Source organism: Delphinapterus leucas, chromosome 13 (genome assembly GCF_059928025.1).
Source record: "Delphinapterus leucas isolate spDelLeu-1000000601 "Yukka" chromosome 13, BTC_Dleu_Yukka2, whole genome shotgun sequence".
Lineage (NCBI taxonomy): Eukaryota > Metazoa > Chordata > Mammalia > Artiodactyla > Monodontidae > Delphinapterus > Delphinapterus leucas.
The window spans coordinates 75,981,120-76,008,203 of NC_143141.1; the positions used below are offsets into that span (position 1 = coordinate 75,981,120).

Consider the following 27,084-nt stretch of genomic DNA (forward strand, 5'->3'; position numbering starts at 1 on the left):
TGCACTCACCGAACCGGGCTCCAAGGTGTGCGCTTCCGGCGGGGACGGCAGCGTCTCAACTGGCGGGGCCGGGGTCCCTTCGGGGGACACTGCCATTGCGCACGGCTGCACGCGCACTGCGGCCGTCGCCCTCGGTGTTATCGCCCGGCCGCCCCCGCGGGGAGGGCGGCTCCCGGGCCGAGAGGGCGCGGCGCGAAGAGGGGCGGGCTAGCGGGCGCGCCCCGGGCCGGGGGCAACGCGCGGGAAAACAGGGAAGCCGCGAAGTGCGCGGGTTCGGTTTCCCGAAGTGAAAAACGCCAGAGCCCACATTTGCCGGGGGAAAGGCTGGCCAAGTCACTCGGGACCGTTTTCCTTGGGGTAGGTCTCCGAGGGAATGAGAGCCAGCGGCCGTTCGCGCTAATCTCGCCTGCTAAATTCTCGTGAAAGTCGACAAACAAGTTCATTAGAAAAACGAAGCAATAGAATTGACCTGCTCAGACTAAGATTATGACTGAGTAGGCTTACAACCCTCTTTAAAAAATTGATACAGGATGCCCGAAATACACATTCTCCAGCCTCATGCAGATAATGGGTATGGCCATGTAACTAAGTCCTGGCCAGTGAATAAAAGCTGAGTGGTGTAGGCAATTTCCCAGAAAGGTCCTTAAAAGGGAAGGGGTCACATCATATACAAAAATTAACTGAAAACCCATCACAGACCTACGTGTAAAGGCTAAAACTATAAAACTCTTAGAAGAAAGCAGGAGCATATCTTCACAATCTTGGGTTAGACAAATGTTTCTTAGATAGGACGCCACAAGCATAAGTTGGACTACATCTAAATGAAAAACTTTGTGTTGTAACCTGTGCAACCAGTGAAAAGACGACCCACAGAATGGGAGGAATGTTTGCAAATCATAAGGATTTGTACCGGAATATATAAAGAACTCAAAACTAAACAGTAAGAAGATAGCCCAATTAAAAATTAGGTGAAGGATTTGAATAGATATTTCTCCAAGACAGACAAATGGACAAAAGGCACATGAAAAGATACTCATGTCATTAGGGAAATGCAAAACTACAAGATACCACTCCACTAGGAGGGCTATAATTATATAAAAAGACAGTAACAAGCGTTGGGGAGAATATGGAAAATCACACATTGCTAGTGGGCATGTAAACTGTGCAGGTGCTTTGGAGAAGTTTGGCAGTTCTTCAAAAGTTAAGTATGAAATTATATGACCCAGCATTTATTCCACTCCTGAGGCTGTTAACAGAGATGAAAACATGATCACGCAACAACCTGAACACAAATGTTCATAGCAGCACTATTTTTAATAGCTAAAAAGTGGAAACAACCTAAATGTCCATCAACTAATGGCTATTTAGGATGTTAGGAATATTCATACAATGGACTATTATTCAGCAATAAAAACGACATGGATGAACCTTGAAAACGTTATGTTGTGAATAAAGCCAGTCACAAAAGACCACATATTGTATGATTGCATTTACATGAAAATGTCCAAATAAATAAACCTATAGAAAGAATGTAGACTTGTGGCTGTCTAGAACTGAGGGTGGAGAAAGACTATTAATAGGGTTTCTTTTATTTTTTATATTTATTTTTTTGCGGTACATGGGCCTCTCACTGTTGTGGCCTCACCCATTGCGGAGCACAGGCTCCGGATGCGCAGGCTTAGCGGCCACGGCTCACGGGCCCAGCCGCTCCGCGGCATGTGGGATCTTCCCGGACCGGGGCACGAACCCGTGTCCCCTGCATCGGCAGGCGGACTCTCAACCACTGCGCCACCAGGGAAGCCCAATGGGGTTTCTTTCAGAGATAAAAATGTTCTAAAATCAGACTGTGATGGCTGCACAGTCCTGTGAATATACTAAAAAAACACTGAGTTGTACACTTTAAATGGGTGAATTGTAAGGTATGTGAATTACATCTCAATAGCTTTTTTCAAAAAGGGAATGGGTATGCTTCTTCTATTGGATGAAATGATGAAATGCAAATGTGATGGCTGGTGCCAACAGGCTATCTGAAGACCTCAAGTTAACTGGTGCTGAGATCCGCAGATTAACAATACTGGAGTCATGACTTTTGATCTAGCAGCTCTGAACTGCTTCCCTCCGGACTTCTGCATGGGAAATAAAATAAAATGTATTCTGTAAGCCATTATTATTTTGGATTTCCCATTACAGCTAAATCTAACCTGAAAGTATACACTACCCAGTATAAAGCAAGTCATCCCATTTTCTATGCCTCAATTCCTTAATCTAGAAAATGGGTACCTTCAGTTTCCTTGATTGCAGCCCTAGCAAATAGTGCAAAGATAACTAGATAATGCATGTGTTAAATATTTAATTTCTTGGGAACTAAACAAACTCAAGATGAGTTTCTTTGGATAATTTACGTTTGAACACAACACTTTATATGCAATTTCAGCAGGTTTGGAAACACTTCACTCACAATACTTATACTGTGTTGCATGTACTACCACAATTTTACTTTTGAAGGGAAGTGGGCAACAGAATAAAAACAAAAAACACCTCCCTCCCTTTTTTGCACAGAAATGTAACTAAAAGGCATTTTTTTCCCTAACAGTTACTATTCTGCTTAAAGTGATGGTATATTCCTAATGCAATTTTTAAAGACAAATAGGCTTCAATAAATAAAACAGGCCGACAATAATCAAGAAGCCTGTCTTTTGAAACAAAACTAAAGATTGATACACTTCAAAACATCTGAAAGGATGCACACCAATATGTTATTAGTGGTTATCTCTGAATGGTGGAATAACAGGTGAGCTAAAGATCATTGTAGCATAACTGTATAATTTTCTCCAATGAATATGAATTATCTGTGCAAAAAACATACAGTTAAATCAAGTGACAAAGAGCCAAATATTAGTCTACTGAATAAGCCACTTCTATTTGAAGATTCAGTGTGATGAGCAATGTTTAAATTAAATGGTTTGTACTAAGAGCAAAGGGGTAAATCTTACTAAGGAGTCTTCATGCTAGTTCAACTAAGGACACAAAGGATGGTGTAAGAAATAAACACAACCATTGAGTTAGTATTAAAAATATCACATTTTAACACTTCTGAGTACTAAATGAAAGTAACATTGGTTAAAGTACCTGGCAAACAGAAAGCACCTAATAAATGTTGGTTGATTCTCAAACTGAATGACTTTGCCAAATAAAAATGACAAATGCATCCATATGTAACTATTTCATAACAAACAAATGTAAATTATCTCACTGATCCTTTTAATGAACAGTAAGTATTTCATCTTCAAGACAACAGTTCTTTAACCATTAGCAAGATTGCTTTCAAAATACTTTAAGGCACTGAAATAGATGCATACATAATTTCAACACAATTAAGTATAATGAAAAGTATTCTGAATGACAGAAGTATATAAAATAAATAAGATCACCTTTAGAACCTGGATAATGCATAGTAATTTAACCAATAAATTAGAATCTGTAAAATTAGATATGTACTTCTGCATATCACCCCCAACAATGGTTTTAAACTGATTGATGCCACTTTTGAAACAACTACTTAGGTCAAATTATATTCCACATCTAAGATGCTGGCTTTATTTTCAAGTTTGCCTTCCCTTGCTAAATTCAGTTTGTTTTCTAAAGTCAACATGTTTTGGGTATTCTACATATTTAATTAACAACTTTAGAATTTTAAACTTTAATGTAAAAAGCTTTATCAGATGGTTCTCACTTTAGAAAACCTTTAAGAATATCATCCACATTAGAGTTTTCACAGTTACAAAAATGAGGGTTCTTGCTGATGACAGGTCTTTCTCTACAGAACTTCTCACTGGGGTGTATTCTGCATGTACACACAAGAAAACCTCTGTGTCTTCTGGTTATTACTATAAACTGGAAAATCCACAAAGGAGGCCTTTTTATATGTACAAGAAAAATATTTCCAACAAGAAGCCCCTTTATAGAAATATATGGAGAATCAAAAATTGACTTATATTTATGCAAATGAAAATTATAAAATGCTTCATGATAGGCCTACATGAAACATTTTCTTACAGATTCTTGAAAATATATTAACAATGACTTACGTTACATCTGATTTTACCATCCCCTCATTTTTTTTAAGAATGCCATTATTTTTGTTTTACTAAAGAGACGACTCTACCACAGACGTAAACGTTACAGACAATAAATATTTTCTATTATATATCTGTTCATTTTTGAGGGTAAATGACAAAAGGAAAAAAGGCTCTCCTTTGTTCTCCCTCTCTTCTTGATAAAAAGACCTCTACCACCTAGAAGGCTGAGAGCTAGAAAAGGAAGCATTCTCAAAATGAACTTCAAACATAAGATATATCTTATAAATCAGGTCATCTAGTTATGTGTATATTTCCCTTTTGTTATCCCTGAGCCTTTAATAAAAACCTCATTTAAATGTTGCAGCCTTGTCTCAGCTGTGCTTACAGAAGATAAAGCACAGGTTTATCTCATGATTAGTTCAGAACTAAAGGGTGGGAGGACAGTCTAAGAACAAACTGGTGGACTACAATAAAATTTAAAGGTCTAACAGTCCGATTTCAGTTGAGTCTTGCACTGTCCATGATGCAGCACACAGGTTTTATTTTATTAGGGTGGAAGCTTAGTGCAGGATTTCCTGAAGACTGGTTCTCCTACTACATACCTAAGAATTACTTGGGATTAAAAATGTAGACATCTGGAACCCATCCCAAATACAATGAATTGTTAAAATGTGTGTGGTAGGTGGCAGGTAATAGGCATTCTGAAAAGCTTCCCAAGTGATTCTTACATATTAAGGCCTGAGAATCACTGCAAATCACTGCTTTATAAGATTAGCTCTTGCAAGGGTTCTGCAAGGTCAAAACTATTTTCATAATTATACTAAGACGTTATTTGCTTTTTTTCACTTTCTCATGAATGTACAGTAGCATTTACTATAGGCTACATGATGTGTGATACTGCAACAGACATACAGAAGCAGATGAGATTCCATCTGTCTTCTTTAAATCAGACAGTAAAGGTATTTAGAAAAAATGAAATACAATGCCACGTTTCTCACTAAATCTTTTTAAATTTTGGAAAATAGACATTTTTCATAAATATGTTCTTTATATTAACACGTTTATTATTTTTAATGAATATTTTATAACTTTTTTATTTTAAATATAATATTAGTATTTATAACCCACATAAACAAAAGGTCTTGAGACCAAAAAGTTTGAGGACTGCTCTTTCCAGCAGACATCCAGCACCCTATGAACATTAACTGCTGTTAGGCATGGCCACTTAGTTCCTTGGCACATTCAATGTATATTTCACTTTAAATACGATTCAATAGATTGTCTGCAAAAAGCTTCTTAAACTTATTGTCAGGCAAGGGGATTTAATCTGACAGGGAAATACTGAAGTGTAACCAGTTTTAGTTAAAAATCTAGCATGTTTTCCTTAGTGACATCATAATGTAATAAATCCTTTAATATATAAATGGGCTGTGTGATGTATGAAATAGAAAACCATACTTTACACGACGCATTTAAAAAATGTTAATTAGTAACGCGACAACACTAGCATTAGATTCTACGTGAGTGGTGGCAAACAAATGGCCCGCTCCAAATGTTAACTAAGAACAAACCCCTAATTTTTTTTTTTTTGGCAGTACGCGGGCCTCTCACTGTTGTGGCCTCTCCCATTGCGGAGCACAGGCTCCGGACACGCAAGCTCAGCGGCCATGGCTCACGGGCCCAGCCGCTCCGCAGCACGTGGGATCTTCCCGGACCGGGGCACGAACCTGTGTCCCCTGCATCGGCAGGCGGACTCTCAACCACTGCGCCACCAGGGATGCCCCCAAACCCCTAATTTCTGAAAAAAAATAAAGTAGGGGATAAACTGCGGTTCCTAGAGAAAAAAGAATTCTTTTAAATTTATACGTTTCGAAAATGTTGAAATGTATGTCAGCAGATTGATACTGACATTATACTAAGCCACACAATTTTATTCTTAAATGAAAATACATCCCAGATATTGTTGCCAAGTTAATATTTGAGTGTATCTTGCCATTAGACAATGCAAATTGGGAACACTTCTGAGGGTGAGGCATAGCTGTGGTGAAAGCAGTTCCTTCCAGCCTTTTGATTGTATCTCAGATATAAAAAAATTGCATTGATGTTTTTAACCTGCCATGTATAATTTTTTAATGTATTGCTATTTAAAAAAATCTGAGACAGCTAACATTTAAACAAATCACTGCTGTTTGGGAATGATGTTTGAATGAAAGATGCTATGAACATATTTGCTAATTTATACCGTATTAAGATTTTAAATGATATAGTTATTTAATATATCTTACGTTAAGTAACTGGTATTTGAAAATAAGTCTATTTTTCTTTCTGAGTAGCCTTCTGGGAAAAGTTCATTGAATATAGTTTCCAGTCATAGTTTATTTTCCTAACTTGTACTTATTTTAAAATCTTCTCATCAGGAGGGAGTTAAATAGTGCAAAGCTCAGCAAATCTGACTTCCCCCCCATTTTGGTGTGCATGTCCACTTATGACCATCATTTTTCTGGAAACCTTCCACTTAGTGTATCAAAAATCAATGTTATAAAAGTTCTTTAAAAGGTTCAGCGGTTTTTTTGAGTCTCTGAATGATTACAGCATTCTGTAAATTGGCTTCTTCCAGTGTGAGTGTTTCATCTAGTAATTTGAGGAAAGGAAGAGCTGTTGCCAGGGAAAAGGGAGGACTTCTTTGTGATCCTTGGTATTTTTCGATGAAGTCTTTGATGTGGCTTACCCTGTAAAATAGCACAAACTATTAATATAATTTTATGAAAACCTGAATTAGTTAATTTAAGGTAATAACTTGTGATGATACCTGGCTATGTTAATCCAGAATAATCAAATTATGTTGATGTAACTACTCACTTGGGCTATCTTTTAAAGGTTCACCCCTGATAATAGTCAGGAATTACTATTCCTTATCTTAGATGTGACAAGGGTATTAGAGTTACATTTTGAGTCTCTATTTTTTAGAAACACATTCTGAAATATCTACATATGAAACTATATGAAGTCTGGTATTTGCTTAACATAGTCCAGTGCGAACTGAGTGATGATGGATCATTATATCATATCTTTGCTTTTGCATATGCCTGAAAGTTTCTGTAACAGAAATATCTACATATCTTGCTCTGAATGGATCAGAAATGGTCCAACCAGTAATCCTACACAGACACAGGCTGTATCTCTTCAATACCACATCAGGCTGTGCTTCAAATCTAGTTAAGATAATTCTTAACCCAGTGCACGTAGATTTTCAGTTAGTATAATAAACACTATAATGTAATATAATCACTGCAACCTTTTTTTTTTAATAACAGTGATTTTTAAAAAATTATTTATTTATTTTTGGCTGCATTTGATCTTCGTTGCTGCACGCGGGCTTTCTTTAGTTGCGGCAAGCGGGGGCTACTCTTCGTTGCAGTGCACATGCTTCTCATTGTGGTGGCTTGTCTTTGTTACAGAGCACAGGCTCTAGGTGTGTGGGCTTCAGTAGTTGTGGCACATGGGCTCAGTAGTTGTGGCTCGCAGGCTCTAGAGTGCAGGCTCAGTAGTTGTGGTGCACGGGCTTCGTTGCTCCGCAGTATGTGGGATCTTCCCAGACCAGGGCTCGAACCCGTGTCCCCTGCATTGGCAGGCGGATTCTTAACCACTGCGCCACCAGGGAAGTCCTCCCAATCACTGCTATCTTGAAGGTAGCTCAAAGTTATGTTCATGTAAGTATATGCGTGTGTATTTAGAAAGGGAAAGTACGTATACAGTTCATCGAAATTAAGATGCCACTGGGAGTTCCCTGGTGGCCTAGTGGTTAGGATGCTGGGCTTTCACTGCCATGGCCTAGGTTCAATCCCTGGTCAGGGAACTGAGATCCTGCAAGCCAGGTGGCATGGCCAAAAAAACCCCCCTGAGATGCCACTGATTCTAAGACTTGTCATTTTATATACTACTAAAATTTTTAAAAATCCAGATTATGACAAAATAGTTTCTTAAACACTTAGAATTTTTATACTTGTTGAAAGAGCACTTTTAACTAATTTTCACACAAACATTCATCAAATCACTTACTTCCATAATAAGATTAGAATAAAATGGTTAAGTCATTCCTAACAGTTGAACGTTATTCAGACTCAGATCCTTCAAATCACTTCTGATTCAGTTCATTGATGTACATGTTTTTCCATATAATACTCCCTTCTGTATCATCGGGTGTGTTGATGATACAGGAGTACTTTGAAAAGTGCTCCACTACTGTCTCTGGGATGATCTTTCATTGAGCTGACACTTGTTCTGCATGCTTTGAGGCAGATGCCAAGGCAAAGACAATTGTGTCATTACTGCCACATGGCCAACAAGAAATTATAAGGATGTATCCCCATTTCGGAGATGCTAAAATGTGAAAAAATGTGCAAACAAGAATTAATGAAATATGACATCACCAAAGACAGAATTTTCCCATTCAATCAAATTCACCAATTGCTACTCTGTTAATCTGTGCAGGTTACCAACAAAATCAAGAAAATGGTCACTTGTATTTATTGGGTACCAAAAATTGGATAATGAAAGGCTAAAGCTTATGGCAAAGAATATAAATACAAAAAATCCCAATAAAGATTAAAGGAACTGTGCAGTAAAAATTAAAAATGTGTACTGTGATCTCTGCAATACTACTACAAGAATAAAGAAATGCCAATCTAAAAAGCTATGAGAGGATAAAAAATAATACTCATTAAGCTCAAAAAGAGGCAAGAAAGGAGGAATGAAGAATAAAAAGCCATGAGGTAAAGAGAAAAAAAAGAGCAAGATGGTAGCCTTAAACCTAACTAGTTCAGGATATTATAAAACATTATAAAAACTGGACTAAACATTCCAATTAAAAAACAAAGCTTGGTTAATTATCACTTAATAAATACCATTGGCCAGTCAAAGGTTTTTAAATGCTTCAAGTCATTCAGGGAAATAAATGGTAGGTGACTATTTGTTATTGAAAATGCCAGAAGTATTTTTCTAGACAAAGAAGTTGGGATTAAAATAGTTTATTTCCCTAAAAAGAAACAAATCTGAGTTGTAGAGAACAAACTTATGGTTACCAAGGGGGGAAGGGTAGGGGGAGACGAACTGGGAGAGTGGGATTGACATATATACACTACTATGTATAAAATGGATAATAATGAGAACCTACTGGCATACAGGCCAGATATGAGAGGGAGTTGTGGTGGCCCAGATCAGGGAATCCGAGTCCAGGTTGGGTGAAGAGGGCATCTGCACAGGAAAGCGGCCCATCTTCCTGGTGTCAGAGTCTGACCAGCACGAGGAGTGCGCCCATGTAGAGGGAGGCGGGTGGGGACGGTTGCAGTATGAGCAGGGTTAGAAGTGTGTCCACACAGAAGAGGTTCTCAGTGCAGAGTGTCAGAAGCCAAGTTGGGTTAGGAATATAGGAGAGGTGGTACACAGCAGGCTGTCTCAAGCAGAATAAAAAGAGCATTCATACAGAGGAGGGGCCAACTGCAGTGTGTCAGAACCAGAAAGAGGTGGCAAGTGACCACTCATAGGGGAGGATAGGCAGCACTGACTGCCAGAGCCCAGGAGGGCAAACAGGTCATTGGCATGATGTGATATGTCAAGAGACCCAGCAGGAAGAGGGAGGCTTCCGGGCTGGGGAGGAGGCAGCAGTAGAAGAAGGAGACTGGTTACATGTAGGAGAACTGATCAGTAAATAAATATATTGGGGGCTTTCCTGGTGGCACAGAGGTTAAGACTCTGTGCTCCCAATGAAGGGGGCCCAGGTTCAATTCCTGGTCAGGGAACTAGATCACACATGCATACCACAACTAAGAGTTCACATGCCACAACTAAGGAGCCCGCCTGACGCAACTAAGATCCAGCACCACCAATAAATAAATAAGTATTTTTTAAAAATAAATAAATATATTGAGAGTAACTGGAGCCAGGTTTCTCACTGAAGAAAGTTAAACTGAAGAAAGTGAAGAAGTTAATTACAAATATGGAAAGGGGAAAACTAGAATAAACCCTGTGGTGGTGGATTGAAATTAGAGCTATCTATGTGAACTCATGGTTTTCGCTACGCAAAGATATAGAAATACATTTGTAAATGTGTGTGTCAGTGTGTGTATATATATGCATATGTGTATGTATGTATAGATACCTGTAGCTCTTTCCACTCAGAGGGCCTGGGAATGCTGGCAATAAGTATACCTAGTAACCAGATCCTCAATACCCTTGGCCACTAAAAAGAACCAGGGCTTCTTAGAAAACGTACAGAACGAACCTGAAAAAAAATTTTGTGCCAATAAACAAGAAAATGCTCAAAGAATGATGGGAAGATGTAAAAAGTTTAAAGGAGGTCCCAGGGACTTGGAAACCTATATACAATATGTTCCTACTTTAATTAAAATGAAAAAACATTTTAAGACGAGAAAAAAGACTGGAAAAATCCATCAAACTAGTAGTAGTGATTATCTCTGGGTAATGGAATTTAACTTGATTTCAATTTCTTTCAGTACTTTCCTGTATTATCATTCCTTTTCTACAATTAACAGAAAAATACACACATAATGCTAACGATCAACTTAAAAACATATTAAAAATAATTCTTTTAAAATTATGTATCTAGATAAACAGGAAAACTAATGAAATGATAATCCATAAAACAGACTGAAAATACTATATTAATGTCCAAGAATGTCCATTGTCATGAAACATTATGTTTAGAGAACTATTTATTAAGATCCTTAGTTCTTAAAAATAGCTATTGACTGGCCTGAAAAGAAGAAATACAATTAAAACTTAGGGAACAAATCAGACAAATAATGAAATGGAAGACTCACCTATGAGAAATGTTAAATTTCTGGACAATCCTTTCCCCATTGGCTAACCAGATCTGTATATTAGTGATGGGTTCCAGACTGTTTAGTGGGACAGTAGACAACTTGTTTTTACTCTCAACTTCAATAGTCTTCGCTTTAGAAACAATTTTTGGTGTAGCACTAAGAAAATCCAGACAAGTCAGATGCATGTTTTTCATTAAGCAGAACTTTATCATTAAACAATTACTATAAAAACTTTACAGTAAGTATAGCTTTTAGGAAGATTTTAGCTAGTCACAGCTGTTCCCTAACACATAAAGATATTAATATCAGTTATATCCATTATACATGATGATCATAGGAATCTAATAAAATTATGCACATCTAAGTTGTAAGCTTGTAGACTGTTACGTAAGTATACTTGAAGAGTATACTTAGGTATTTGAATCATGCCTTACAGAACAATTTTATAGTGCTGACAGATCTATGGACTTTACCTTTACCTACTCCCCAGGTTAAAATTTCTAAAAGAAATTATAAGTTCTCTGTAGAGAACAGTCCTTGGGTTATAAAGGAAATGAAAGGAAACAAAGTATTCCCTCATCACTCTGAAAGTCACATTGGGATATTTTTACATGTGTGGATGAATATGCATTTATATAACTTACCAATCTTGATAATTAATATATGAGAATTCATAAAAATGAAAGCAATCCTACAGTTAACCTCTTTGCATATTCTGCCACAGGCATAATTAGATAAGATGAATACTGCAAAGTTTGAAAATATTGGGCTGGTCAAAAAGTTCGCTCGGGTTTTTTGGAAGAGCTTATGAAAAACCCGAACGAACTTCTTGGCCAACCCAATAATTAAAGGCTCTGATACCGATACTAACTTTATCAGGCATTATTTCACTTTTATTGCCTCAAAATTCAGATACTGATCAGAGAACACAATGCTGAAGGCATTGGTAACTATAATACAGAACCCTGTATCCAAAAGCTAGCCTATGTACTCTGTGACATTAATGGCAAAGCTCAACTGGTGGGTGCAAGGGAGAAAAAATGATTTATCCACCCAAATTTGCCCAATGTCCTCATTAAGCCAGGCACTTTTGATCGGACAAAACCAAAACAGCCACCATGACTTTTTAGTATAGTGCCAGCATATGTTAATTTACACTAAGGTGAATATGACTTAGAAGTTCTCATAAAAGTTAACATGAAAAATCTCATTTCCAATGGGAGAAATGATAACTCTATATATGTGGTCTACATAGTAAAATAATGACAAGCTGAATATTAGTCAAACCTCTGCTTATGGAAATTACAGATCATGAGCCTACTCACCTTCCCAGTCTGTGACCCTGTCCTGAGAAGGGCTGGAACACAGGCTTCGTTGACATACATACTTCATTTTTCTTATCTTCAACTTTAACATCGACCTCCTCTTTATCAAAAACTCCCTGTAATTCTAAAGGTAATTCTCTTGGAAAGTAAAGAAAGAAAGTGATAAAGCCCCTAATATGTTTTATCTTTCTCTGAAAAACATACTGTGCATGTAAAAAGAATAGAAAAATATACAGAAATAAGAGACATATATATTCTATACAATAAAAACTAAATGTATTTAAAATAATAGAGAAAAATCAAGCTCTTATTTCATTCTTTAAAATGAAAATATAGCTACATGCTGGTTCTAGAAAAACGAGACATAAAAAAATGTAAACACATGTAGACTTAAGAAAGAAAATGACAGCCCCCTCCCCCAAAAGTGACAGTCCTTATAATTCCACTCTCACTCTAATAAAAAGCTTTGCAGTGTATCTCCTAAATTTTCTCTATATATAGTAAAATTCCACATAATAATGATATTTTTTCCAAAGATGGTATCATTCTATGTACACTATTCTGTATTTTGCAAACTGCTTAAAAAAAAAAAAAGCAATATACCACAGAAATCTTCTCATGTTAGTATATGGATATATGTAATTCATTTTTACCACATGCACACTGTTATTCTGTTATAAAGTAGATCAAATGGTACAAACATACAAAATACTCTTTTCATCTTTTTCTTACTGATTTGTAAGAAATATGTATATATTCCATTTACAGGATATACGAGAAACAAGTATTCCCAGTTTGGCATTTGATTTTACATAATCAAATTTATCTTTCTTATATTGCTTCTGGGATTCATGCCAACTATAGCTATATGCAACAACATGGATGAATATCCCAAAGAAATAAGTTGAGTAGACACAAAAAATAAACACATTGCATTTACGTAGAGTTCAAAAAAACAGATAAAATGAAAAAATTATAAAGAAAAGCAAAAAACCATAAAGAAAAGCAAAGAACAACTTACTACTGAAGTTAGGATAGCATTACTTCTGTGATATTACTACAAATAATGTGTAATTTAATCTTATCATGAGGACGAAATCAGATAAATCTGAATTGAGAGACATTCTACATAATTTGGGCCCATAATCTTCAAGTGTCAAGGTCATTAAAAACAGACAAAAACAAAAACTGAGAAACTCTTCCCTCCTGAAAGGGACTAAAGAGACATGACATTTACAAGCAATGTGTAATTCTGAATTGGATGCTTTTGCTATAAAGGATAATATTAAGATAAAAAGTGAAACTTGAATACATTCTGAGGAATAACTGGTAATAATATTATACATCAATAGATGGTTGTATTGTGGTTACATAGGAAAATATATTTCCTTTTTAATAAAAATACAAACTCAAGTATTCAGGATGATGAGGCATCACTTTAGCAACTTACTCTCAAATGCTTCTAGAAAAGTTCTTTGTACCACACTTGCAACTTCTGTATTAGTTTGAAAAAGATTCCAAATTAATTATATTAAATAATATAGAGCCATTTAAAATCTGTATATACGTTGTACATATACATACATACAGACCTATATATGTGTATGTATATATTAAAAATTGGTCAGATGTAGAATACTATCAACCCTTCTGAAATAAAAACTGACCAAAATAAGTACAGGGAAGTCCTGGCAGGCGGATTCTTAACCACTGCATGACGAGGGAAGTCCCAAGATAGTCAAAATTTAAAAAAAAAAAAATGTATATATATATATATATATATATATATATATATATATATATATATATAAAATATTATATTGGGACTTCCCTGGTGGCACAGTGGTTAGGAATCTGCCTGCCAATGCAGAAGACACGGGTTCGAGCACTGGTCTGGGAAGATCCCACATGCCGCGGCGCAACTAAGCCTGTGCACCACAACTACTGAGCCTGTGCTCTAGAGCCCGTGTGCCACAACTACTGAGCCCACGTGCCACAACTACTGAGCCTGAGCTCTAGAACCCGTGAGCCACAACTACTGGGCCCGCGTGCCATAACTACTGAAGCCCGCACGCCTAGAGCTTGTGCTCCGCAACAAGAGAAGCCACCACAATGAGAAGCCCACGCACCACAACAAAGAGTAGCCCCCAGTCACCGCAACTAGAGAAAGCTGCACACAGCAAGGAAGACCCAACACAGTTTAAAAAAAAAATAAAAAAAAGACACGTAGGGCTTCCCTAGTGGCGCAGTGGTTGAGAGTCTGCCTGCCGATTCAGGGGACACGGGTTCGTGTCCCGGTCCGGGAATATCCCACAGATATTCCCCTAGCAGAGCAGCTAGGCCCGTGAGCCATGGCTGCTGAGCCTGCGTGTCCAGAGCCTGTGCTCTGCAACGGGAGAGGCCACAACAGTGAGAGGCCCGTGTACCGCAAAAAAAAAAAAAAAAAAAAAGTGAATTAATTTAAGTCAGATTTTGGTTGGTCAGAATTCAAACTCCTGACCCTTCAAAATTACAGCTGTGGTTCTTTTAAGAAAACTCACCTTATGAAAAAATCTGAATTTATAAAAGAAAAAGTGTCTTTGAATGCATAGGAACATGTGAACAACATTAAAAGGAATCTTCTAAATGAAATATATCTAAAATATCCTTCTTGGACTTCCCTGGTGGTGCAGTGGTTAAGAATCCGCCTGCCAATGCAGGGGACACGGGTTCGAGCTCTGGTCTGGGAAGACCCCACATGTTGTGGAGCAACTAAGCCCTTGCGCCACGACTACTCAGCCTGCGCTCTAGAGGCCTCGAGCCACAACTACTGAGCTCACATGCCACAACTATTGAAGCCCACGTGCCTAGAGCCTGTGCTCCGCAACAAGAGAAGCTACCGCAATGAGAAGCCCACGCACCGCAACGAAGAGTAGCCCCCACTCTCCACAACTAGAGAAAGCCCGGGGGCAGCAATGAAGACCCAACACAGCCAAAAATAAATAAATTAATTTAAAATAAATAAATAAATAAAATACCCCTCTATTTACAAAGATTGCTTACCCTTTTTTGATGGAGTTCAGAAACTGCTGACTTGCACCATCAGAATAACTTCTGAAATCATCATTGACTGTGAATCCATTTTTCCATAATTTTATACTTACATCTGCCTGCAAAGCAGTAAGAAACAAAATGCATCATGTTAATAAATGAAATGTACTAATAAACTAAAAGTCCCTTGAAACTTTCTTCTATCAGTGTATATTTTATAGATCAATCTTTTCTTTAAAATAGAGATATAACTGACATATAACATTGTATTAGTCTTAGGTATACAACATAATGGTTTGATATATATATCTACTGCAAAATGATTACAGAATAAGTGTAGTTAACATCCATGACCACACACAGCTACAAATTTTTTAAATATACCATTCTTAACAGCAAGCTTCAAATGTAAAATATCAAAAATTATAATGTACACATAAAATATGGTTAACAATGAATAATATTTTAAAATAATTCGTTAATAATTTTCTTTAAGAGAGGTCATTTGCAAAAATATTCTGTGCCCTGTCTTAGAGGACACTAAAGCTTTCTGGCCAGAACAGACTTCTCAACAGTTAGAGAAGGACTTTGAAATGACTTGAACATTAGACTTTGAACATTAAGAATAATAAAGGGGAAAAAAAAAAGAATAATAAAGGGAAAAAAAAAAAAAAAAGAATAATAAAGGGGGAAAAAAAACTATGAGTAATTAATGGCTATTCCTTCAAATAGAAACTATCAGTGTTACTGTTATCAATATTTAATCTCTCAACATCTTGTTGATCATCTCCTAAGAACATTATTTATTCACTCATTCAATCAAAGAAGTCACTGTAGAAATATAGAAAGGTTCAGAAATACAGTAGAATGCAGGGATGCTTCAGGCTGAACACAGAAGGACTGAAAAATCCATTTAAGAAAATAGACTATTAGAGGCCTTCCCTTGTCTCTAGCATTTATTCATTCAGCATATGTTTATTGAGTAATATGTAACAGACACTCCATTAAGATGTTAGGGAAAACAATCACAATAATGATAGCATATATTATTAGCCTGCCTGCCTATCTATCTGTCTATGTACTTACCTGAGAGAGCACTTGTGTGTACACTTACATGTACCAAACACTGTTTAAAGTACTTTCCCTACATATATTTATTTAATCCTCCTAAAATCTACAGAAGATGGGTATTATTATTGTTATCCTTTTTATAGATGGGAAATTAGAAACACAGATCAATTAAATTGCCCAATATTACATAGTCAGTAAGGGTGGAGCTGGGGTTGGGATCCATACTCTTAACCACTATACTATATTACCTCTTTTTTTTACCTATAACCAAACTGCCAAGACTCTGCTCTCATGGTACTCACAGAAAAGAATGAGAACTAAAAAAATTGTACAAATGAACTTACTTACAAAACAGAAATAGAGTCACAGATGTAGGAAACAAACTTATGGTTACCGAGGGGGAAAGTGGCAGGGAGGGATAAATTGGGAGATTGGGAGTAACACATATATAAAACAGACAACTAATAAGGACCTACAGTATAGCACAGGGAATTATACTCAATACTCTGTAATAACCTATACAGGAAAAGAATCTAAAAAAGAGTGGATATATGTATATGTGTAACTGATTCACTTCACTGTACAGCAGAAACTAATACAACATTGTAAATCAACTATAATCCAATAAAAATTAATTTAAAAAAAAGAAAAGAAAAGAATGGGAACAGAACAAATAGGAAAAGAGCACATAAAGATACTGAGGAGGGGAATTCCCTAGCAGTCCAGTGGTTAGGACCGGTACTTTCACTGCTGAGGGCCCGGGGTTCAATCCCTGGTCAGGGAACTATCCCACAAGCTGCATGCGCCAAAAAAAAAAAAAAAAAAAAAAAAAGACACTGAGGAAAACAGAAGAAACTTAAACACAAAAATCCAAAAATGATAATTAATACACTTATATAAGAGAGGATGTTTGAAAGGGAGTAGGAGGGAATATTCAGTGAGCAAAAGAGCTCTTAGAAACTTAAAATGGAAATTAAATAAAAGGATTGACTATAAGGTTGAAGAAATATTACAATTAAAATAGAACAAAACAACAAAGAGGTGGAAAACAGGAGAAATAATAAGAGACTCAGTCCAAGAGATCCATTATTGGTGCCCGGGTCCGGGAAGATCCCACATGCCGCGGAGCAGGTGGGCCCATGAGCCATGGCTGCTGGGCCTGTGTGTCCGGAGCCTGTGCTCCGCAATGGGAGAGGCCACAACAGTGAGAGGACCGCGTATCGCAAAAAAAAAAATAATAATAAAAATAAATAAATAAAAGGCAAATTAGAGTAAAGGGATCTCTTTAATGTCTGACTTCGAAAAGCCAGCTAGATTCTCATAATTGCTGCTGCCTTCAGTCTGCTGTGATATGGCATTTTGATTGAAGTACATTAAAAAAAAAAAAATCAAGCCTCAAACAGATACATAGTTGCAAAAAGCATTTTAATAGCTTTTCCAAGATACTACATCAAAATGTAGTAAGTAGTAGTATCTCAGAAGTTAGTTGAGGGCTTCCCTGGTGGCACAGTGGTTGAGAGACCGCCTGCTGATGCAGGAGACACGGGTTCGTGCCCCGGTCTGGGAGGATCCCACATGCCGCGGAGCAGCTAGGCCCGTGAGCCATGGCCGCTGGGCCTGCGCGTCTGGAGCCTGTGCTCTGCAACGGGAGAGGCCACAACAGTGAGAGGCCCACGTATTGCAAAAAAAAAAGTTAGTTGAAAATATCACATGGTAACACATATGTAGAATCTAAAAAACTGATACAAGTGAATATATTTACAAAACAGAAACAGACTCATAGATATAGAAAACAAACTTATGGCTACTGAAGGGGAAAGGTGGGGTGAGGGATAAATTAGGAGTTTGGGATTAACAGATAAACACTACTACATATAAAATAGATAAACAACAAGGGCCTCCTGCATAGCACAGGGAACTTATATTCACTAACTCGTAATAACCTATAATGAAAAAGAATATATATTACACATATTTTATATTATATCATATATATATTTTATATACATTATATATATTATATATATATTATATATGTATAAAAAGACTGAATCACTTTACTGTACATCTGAAACTAACACAACTTTTTTCTTTTTTTGGCCACGCTGCGTGGCTTGTGGGATCTTAGCTCCCCAGCGAGGGACTGAACCTGTGCCCTCAGCAGGGAAAGTTCAGAGTCCTAACTACTGGACAGCCAGGGAATTTCCTAACACAACATTTTAAATCAACTGTACTTCAATTTAAAAAAAAAAAGTTGAGGGACTTCCCTGGTGGCACAGTGGTTAAGAATCCGCCTGCCAATGCAGGGGACACAGGTTCGATCCCTGGTCTGGGAAGATCCCACATGCCGCGGAGCAACTAAGCCCATGTGCCACAACTACAGAGCCTGCACTCTAGAGCCTGCAAGCGACAGCTACTGAGTCCATGTGCCACAACTACTGAAGACTGCGTGCCTAGAGCCTGTGCTCCGCAACGAGAAGCCATCGCAATGAGAAGTATGCACACTGCAACGAAGAGTAGCCCCCGCTCGCCGTAACTAGAGAAAGCCCACGTGCAACAACGAAGACCCAACGCAACCAAAAATAAATAAATAAAAAATAAATAAATGTATTCAAAAAAAAAAGTGAGTTGAGAATCTGAACATGGAATCTGAAACTTAAAGGTACATTTATTAATATGACAATAATCCTATTAGAAATATCTTTTAAGTTTTGGGAAGCTGTCAAGTGCATGATGGCAGATTATCAAAATTCTTACTTTCATGTAAAAAAGTTGATAAAATCATATCTTATCATTTGCAACAAATACTGTAAGTTGTTTCCCTTGAAGTGTCAGACTTACTTCATACATTTTGAGAAAATGTCTGCAGAATATCCAAGACTGAATAACTAGTTGTCTGTAAATCACTTTCATGTAAAAACAGTACACCATGAAAAAGCAGAGTGTTCAGCTTGTATCTCAAGCAATGGTACTTTTCCTTAAGATACTTCTGTATATTGTAGAAATGTTTTACATACACTTCATATTTTATCACATAGAATATTTGTAAGATGTGTATTAAAGAGTTGGGATTTAATGAAATGTGTAAATTTTACTGCTTCATCAAGGAAATTTTTAATTGAAACGAGTGTTTTTTCCCCCTGCAAGTTCAAGGAAAGAATACAGTGTACAGAGTAGTGTCACTACCTCAATTCCTCCTAAGGTGCCAGTTTTGCCTACCATTGCTTTTGCAGTATCAGTGCAAACTCAACACAGTGAAAAAAATAGTATCTTACTATTATTATCAAAACAGTTTTGACCTCTAAAGGGCCATATTTTGAGAAGCACTGGGAAAGAAAAAATTTATGGACACTTACCTGTTTCTTTTGTTCAGTGGGAGACAAACATTTGGCACCAACCTTCTGAGCTTCCTCAAAAAGGCTGTCAACAAAATATTCACAATTTGTTTGCTGATTATCACTAAGAGGTTGGTGGTCAGATCCTGTTTCACAAACCCTATACACACACAAAAAAAAGAAAAATAAGCACTATTAACCACTAATTCTCTAAAAATTTACACAAATTGTTCTAGTTAAAGGATCTAGAGCTGACATGCTACCTCCACGCCTGCAGTTGAGACTCTCTTCTGAATTAACATAGTAGATATGTGGCCTCGGGAAGTCATTAACACTTGTGGTCCAGAGCAGGGTTTTCTCAACTTCAGTCCATTGATATTTGGGGAGGGTTAATTCTTTGTTGGGCAGGCTGTCCTGTACACTGTAGGAAGTTTAGCAGCACCTGTGGCCATTAACCACTAGACGCCAGTAGCATGGACATCCCCCAACCCCCCAGTGTTATAATAATAAAAAACATCTTTAGACAATGCCAGATGGCCTCTGGGGGTGGGATGGGCAAAACTGCACCAGGTTGAAAACCACTGGTCCAGAGTAAAAAAACAACGTGTTCTTTGTAAAGCTCTCAAAATGGCTTTAAAGGGGGTTACTATGTACTTTTTGGTAACACAAAGCACTCTTGAAACTAAAGGTGGTAAGGTGTGAGGAACAGTCATAATCATAGTTTTGCTCCTTTGCACACTTCAGAATGAAATTTCCCACTTAAGACTTTCATCTGTAGTGGTTTAACACTCTACTGGGTTTTTTTTTTCCTTTCTTTCTTTTTAAATTGAGGTACAACTGACATACAACATTATTTTAGTGTCAGATATACAACATAATAATTCAATGCTTGTATGTACTGAAAAATAATCACCACAATGTCTAGTTAATTGTTAACATCCCTCACCATGCATAGTTACAGAATTTTTTCCTTGTGATGAGAACTTTCAAGATTTACTCCCTTGGCAACTTTCAGATATGCAGTAAGTGTTATTAACTAAAGTCTCCATGATGTACATTATATCCCATGACTTATTTATTTTATAACTGGAAGTTTGTACCTTTTGACCACCTTCCTCCATTTTGCCCACCCCATCTACTGTTTTTGTATGTGTGTTTATATTTTGTCGTATAAGAAATATTACCTAAGAGTTTGTTTGATAAAAGGATGGTTTCTGGTTGATCTTTTCTAAAGTCACATAGAAAATTCATAAATGTACTGAGAGATAATTTCTCAGATTTCTCAGATAATAATCACACTTTTATAGTGCTTACACTGTGCCAGGATCTGCAAGGCAGATATTTTTATCCACATTTTATAGATAAGGAAAATGAGTCACAAAGAGGTTAAGTTACATGTTAGAGATTACACAGCTAGTAAGTGGCAGAAACAGAATTCAAACCCTGTCTTCCAAGTCTATGCTCCTAGCCATGATACATTATAAAGCCTCTCTTAATAGCTAATATTTATTAAGCATTTATTAATACATGTTAGGAACTTTTCTAAGCGCTTTCAGTGTGTTTACTCTTTCAATCTTCACAGTGACCTAAAAGGCACGTATTGGTTTGTTTGGTTTTTTTTAACATCTTTATTGGAGTATAATTGCTTTACAATGGTGTGTTAGTTTCTGCTTTATAACAAAGTGAATCAGTTATACATATACATATGTTCCCATATCTCTTCCCTCTTGCGTCTCCCTCCCTCCCACCCTCCCTAGCACATATGGTTTTTATCCTCATTTACTAGGTAAAGAAAAAGCTTAAGCAATTTGCCAAAGATCACAAAGCTATTGGTAGGCAGAGCTGGAAACTGAACTCAAGCTTCTAATGCCCCTACTCTTTTTCAATTTATTTATTTATTTATTATTTATTTTTGGCTGCATTGGGTCTTCGTTGCTGAGCACGGGCTTTCTCTAGTTGCGGCGAGTGGGGGCTACTCTCCCTTGTGGTGCACAGGCTTCTCATTGCGGTGGCTTCTCTTGCTGCAGAGCATGGGCTCTAGGCGCGCGGGCTTCAGTGGCTGTGGCACGCGGGCTCGGTAGCTGTGGCTCGCGGGCTCTAGAGCACAGACTCAGTAGTTGTGGTGCATGGGCTTAGTTGCTCCTCGGCATGTGGGATCTTCCTGGACCAGGACTCGAACCCGTGTCCCCTGCATTGGCAGGCAGATTCTTAACCACTGTGCCACCAGCGAATCCCCTATTATTATTTTAAAATTTTATTTATTTTATTTTTGGCTGCACTGGGTCTTCGTTGTTGCATGCAGGCTTTCTCTAGTTGCAGCGAGTGGGTGCTACTCTTTGTTGCGGTGCACAGGCTTCTCACTGTGGTGGCTTCTCTTGTTGCGGAGCACAAGCTCTAGGCGTGTGGACTTCAGTAGCTGTGGCACTTGGGCTCAGTAGCTGTGGCTCACAGGCTCTAGAGCGCAGGCTCAGTAGTTGTGGTGCACAGGCTTAGCTGCTCTGTGGCATGGGGGATTTTCCCCGACCAGGGCTTGAACCTGTGTCCCCTGCACTGGCAGGCGAATTCTTAAGCCCTGCACTACCAGGGAAGCCCCTTACTAATTATTTAAATTCAAAGTATTGATACATATTTTAACATTATAAAGCTTGAAAACATTATGCTAAATGAAAGAAGCCAGTCACAAAAGACCCCATATTCTATGATTCCACATATATGAAATGCCCAGAATAAGCAAATCTATAGACACAGAGAGTGTATCATTGGTTGTCAGGCGTAAGGCACAGGAGAATGGGGTATGACTGCTAATAGGTATGGGGTTTCTCTCTGGGTGATGTAAATGTTATAAAACTGACTGTGGTAATGGTTTCACAACTCTATGAATGTACTAAAACCCACTTAATTGTATACGTTTTTGGGTTTTTTTTGGCTGCATTGCATCTTCGTTGCTGCAAGCGGGGGCTACTCTGCGTTGCAGTGCGCAGGCTTCTCCTTGCGGTGGCTTCTCTTGTTGCGGAGCACAGGCTCTAGGCGTGCAGGCTTCAGTAGTTGCAGCATGTGGGCTCAGTAGTTGTGGCTCAAGGGCACTAGAGTGCAGGCTCAGTAGTTGTGGCACACGGGCTTAGGTGTTCTGTGGCACGTGGGATCTTCCCGGACCAGGGATCAAACCCCTGTCCCCTTGCATTGGCAGGTGGATTCTTAACCACTTCCCTGTGCCACCAGGGAAGTCCCTGAATTGTATATTTTAAATGGATGAGTTATATGGTATGTGAATTACATCTCCACAAAACTGTTAGAAGTCCTAAGTTAATCTTACTCTTTAAAATCAGTCATTCAGGGCTTCCCTGGTGGCTCAGTGGTTAAGAATCTGCCTGCCAATGCAGAAGACACAGGTTTGAGCCCTGGTCTGGGAAGATCCCATATGCTGTGGAGCAACTAAGCCCGGGCGCCACAACTACTGAGCCTGCACTCTAGAGCCTGTGAGCCACGACTACTGAAGCCCACACATGTAGAGCCCGTGCTCTGCAACAAGAGAAGCCACTGCAATGAGAAGCCTGCACACCGCAACAACGAGTAGCCCCCGCTCACTGCAACTAGAGAAAGCCCACGTGCAGCAATGAAGACGCAACACAGCCAAAAATTAATAAACAAAAAATTTTTTAAAAATTAGTCATTCAACTGGGGCTTCTGTGGTGGCCCAGTGGTTAAAACTCCATGCTTCCACTGCAGCGGGTATGGGTTGGATCCCTGGTTGGGGAAGTTCTGCAAGCCACAAGGTGCGGCAAAAATAAATAAGTAAGTAAGCAAGCCATTCAACTTATTTCTCTGTAGAAAAGAGTTAACATAGCAGGCCTAACTGTTGCTATCCTTTTTACTTTTCTCATGACAGTATGGAATTTTAATATGTGCCTAGTCCCCAGTATAAACCCTAGGCTCATTTCCAATGAACTTCCCTGGTAGACAACATCTCACACGTGCTATATAACTTATTACTGGAGGAATTAAGTGTGTGTCCTGGTGGCTCCACTGGGCAAGGACTCTTCTCTTAGAAGCTTATGCCTGGTTTCCCCTGGACTTCACCCTCTTGCAAAGTATCTTTTCATTGCAATAAAGCTTAGTCATTAGTATGACTATTGGCTGAATCCTGTGAATCCTCTAAGCAAATCATCACATCTGAAGGCAGTCTTAGGGGCTCCTGACATAACCTCACAATTATATAGTTAGTATCAGATATTTATATAAAACAGTAAGTACTCTAGTGAAAAAATAATAAATAATATTTGTTCGGTATAGAAAGTGTTCACAAAGTATTTGTAAATACTTACCTGTCTCCTTAAATGGACTATGAATGAAAGATATTTACCTTTTCAAGTATTTAAAACAAAGAACATAATACAAAATAAATATTCCACTTCAGAGAAGTGAGAATAAAGAATTTTGTATTAATAAGGACAGACTTTGCATCTACCATTTATTGGGTGCCTGCTATATGCTAATACGATGCTCAGTGCTTTAAATTGGCTATCTAATTCTTATAAAAACCTTTCAGGTACCTATGTACACCTCCTCCTTTTTATTTCTTTCTTTTTTTTTTTTTTTTGCGGTACGCGGGCCTCTCACTGTTGTGGTCTCACCCGTTGCGGAGCACAGGCTCCGGATGCGCAGGCTCAGTGGCCATGGCTCACGGGCCCAGCCGCTCCAAGGCATGTGGGATCTTCCCAGGCCGGGGCACGAACCCGTGTCCCCTGCATCAGCAGGCAGACTCTCAACCACTGGGCCACCAGGGAAGCCCAACCTCCTTTTTAGATGAGATATTGAAGCTCAAAGAATCTACCTAAGTTGCTCAAATGCCAGAGAAGTAGTGTTAAGACAGAGATGGGATTCAAACCTAGGTTTATCTGATTCCAAAGCCCTTATATTTCCACTATGACTTCAAGATAGTATAACACAAGAGGCTAATGAAGTAATAAATAGTTACTTTAATTTTCCTCTTAAATAACAGAAAGAATGTGGGCACAGAGAAATTTAACACTTAAAAAAATTAATCACAATAAGATTTATAACTTGACTAAAATCCATTTAATGCAGCTATGGAAAAAAAAACTTTAAAGTACATTACTATTAGGTATTTAACAGACAATCATAATGAAAACTTACTAAGTCAGTGAAATGTAAAAACAGAGAAAGACAGTAACAAAGGCATTAATAACAAAGAAAATGCATAAATTAACTCACCATTCTTCCTTTATACTTTCAAGATTATCTACTTCTTTCATTCTCTTTTGCCTTACTGTAAAAGTAAAAAGAAAAATAAGGTAAAGTTCTTAATACAGTATTTTAAATAAATTCATTCCAGCGTATGCAGTAAGATTCTTTACCATTAAGTTATTATGTACTCCTAAAGTAGCACTAAAGGGGTCTTAAGAACAAGTGACCTAACTCAAAGCTGTCACTTTCACTTAAAGTAAAGCAATAAAAAGTAAATTTTGGGTTCAGATAATCTGACAAAAGAAAGATTTCATAAAAGTTATGATGAGGGCAATTCCCTGGCGGTCTAGTGGTTAGGACTCTGTGCTTTTACTACCAAGGGCCCATGTTCAATCACTGGTTGGGAAACTAAGATCCTGCAATGCTCGTGGCCAAAAAAAAAAAAAAAAAAAAATTATGATGAAAAATAATGTATGCTTTGGTTTAATAACAAACAAAAGTGAATGTAAACATTTCACTCAATCTCCAATAGTAACAAAATATCAAATCAATATAAATTCATTCTTTTTTTCCAATGTAGATGATTTTTATTGTCAGTATTTCTTTAAAACATCTTTATTAGAGTATAATTGCTTTACAATGGTATGTTAGTTTCTGCTTTATAACTAAGAGTATCAGTTATACATATACATATATCCCCATATCTCTTCCCTCTTGCATCTCCCTCCCTCCCACCCTCCCTATTCCACCCCTCTAGGTGATCACAAAGCACAGAGCTGATCTCGCTCTGCTATGCGGCTGCTTCCCACTAGCTATCTATTTTACATTTGGTAGTGTATATATGTCCATGCCACTCTCTCACTTTGTCCCAGCTTACCCTTCCTCCTCCCCATATCCTCAAGTCCACTCTCTAGTAGGTCTGCAGAGTCTGTCATACAGAGTGAAGTAAGTCAGAAAGAGACAAACAAATACCGTATGCTAACACATATATATGGAATCTAAAAAAAAAACAGAAAAAAAAAAAAAGACCAAAAAATGGTCAGAAGAACCTAGGGGCAAAACGGGAATAAAATAGAGCTCCTCCACAACAAGAGGAGCCACCTCAATGAGAAGCCCGCACAGCAACAAAGACCCAACGCAGCCAAAAATAAATTAATCAATTTTTTTAAAAATGGAGAGAAGCAAGAGTGAAAAGTTATTTTTGGGGGGGTAAAAAACTGGATTATTTTCTCTCTTTCCCAAACTTTCTGCAATACTCTTGCCCTTACAACAAAAATAATATAAGAAATAAGGAAACAAATGGATGTTTAAAAGAGTCCAAGCCATCTGCCCTTTGGGAGGTCCTGGAAGCAATGACAGACTAGAAGCAATAAGCATACCAAAAGCCTACATCTTGGCTTCTAAATATAATTTTCCAAGAAAAGGAATCATGGCTCCTTAGAGAAAAGGCTGATTCCAGGGCTGGGACAGAGAAAGAACAAATGAGCCTGAAATATCTTGCACCAGAAAGTAAGATGGTGCTCACTGAATGATGAAGACATATCAAAAGGACACTGAAGCCACCTGAAGGGGTTCCCACTGGACAAGTCTGGGAAATGGAACATCAAAGTAAATAATGATACTAATGGATTATAACTCACTGAATAAAACAAAAACCCAAGAGGAGTCCATACTATTAGATCTTAAAAAAATCAGGAAAAGATGGACTTGTAAATAAATTCAACAGTCATATGGAATCACCATTACCAAGATAAATTCCAGATATATCCAAGATCTAAAATTTAAAAATTGAACCTGAGGGTGATGTCAGCAAAATGAAAGAATAGGCAGCTCCAAGCTCCTGTCCCCACAGAAACATTGAAAAACAAGCAGAAACTATTAGAACCAACTTAGAACTCTGGAAAGTAGTCAAAGGTTTACAGCTATCAAGCAAATGATGAATCAAGAAAAATACAACTTAAAAACAGCAGGGAATACAAACCAATTCAAAACTGGGCAAAGCATGTGAACAGATATTTCTCCAAAGAAGAAATATGAGTAGACAATAAGAACATGAACAGGATGCTCAACATCACTAGTCACAATGAGATACCACTTTATACACATCAGAATAGCTATTATTTAATAAAACAAAAATAATAAGTGCTGACAGGAATGTGGAGAAATTAGAACACCGGAATATTGCTGGTGGAAATGT

At 37.8% G+C, this 27,084-nt stretch overlaps 2 protein-coding genes across 9 annotated transcripts in view; both read right to left on the minus strand.

The window, feature by feature from the left end:
- MFSD2B (MFSD2 lysolipid transporter B, sphingolipid) overlaps positions 1 to 407 on the minus strand; it is a 26,287-nt gene extending 25,880 nt beyond the window's left edge. For 2 of the 3 annotated variants that reach the window (XM_089922471.1, XM_089922470.1), the window contains exon 1: positions 10 to 212. In XM_089922471.1, coding sequence (XP_089778597.1) covers positions 10 to 96 — 87 coding nt within the window. In that variant the 5' untranslated portion in view covers positions 97 to 212. Of the gene's footprint in view, positions 1 to 9 lie in introns of all 3 variants that reach the window. The other variant, XM_022574345.2, reaches the window with a different exon arrangement.
- The window catches only part of UBXN2A (UBX domain protein 2A), a 43,855-nt gene continuing 17,070 nt past the window's right edge, over positions 300 to 27,084 (minus strand). For 5 of the 6 annotated variants that reach the window (XM_089922479.1, XM_089922475.1, XM_089922476.1 and 2 more), the window contains 6 exons: positions 24,915 to 24,969; positions 19,704 to 19,842; positions 15,289 to 15,395; positions 12,247 to 12,384; positions 10,919 to 11,077; positions 2,738 to 6,808 (listed from right to left, as the gene is read on the minus strand). In XM_089922479.1, the coding sequence (XP_089778605.1) occupies positions 6,616 to 6,808; positions 10,919 to 11,077; positions 12,247 to 12,384; positions 15,289 to 15,395; positions 19,704 to 19,842; positions 24,915 to 24,955 (777 nt within the window). In that variant the 5' untranslated portion in view covers positions 24,956 to 24,969 and the 3' untranslated portion in view covers positions 2,738 to 6,615. Of the gene's footprint in view, positions 2,127 to 2,737; positions 6,809 to 10,918; positions 11,078 to 12,246; positions 12,385 to 15,288; positions 15,396 to 19,703; positions 19,843 to 24,914; positions 24,970 to 27,084 lie in introns of those variants that run through there. The other variant, XM_089922478.1, reaches the window with a different exon arrangement.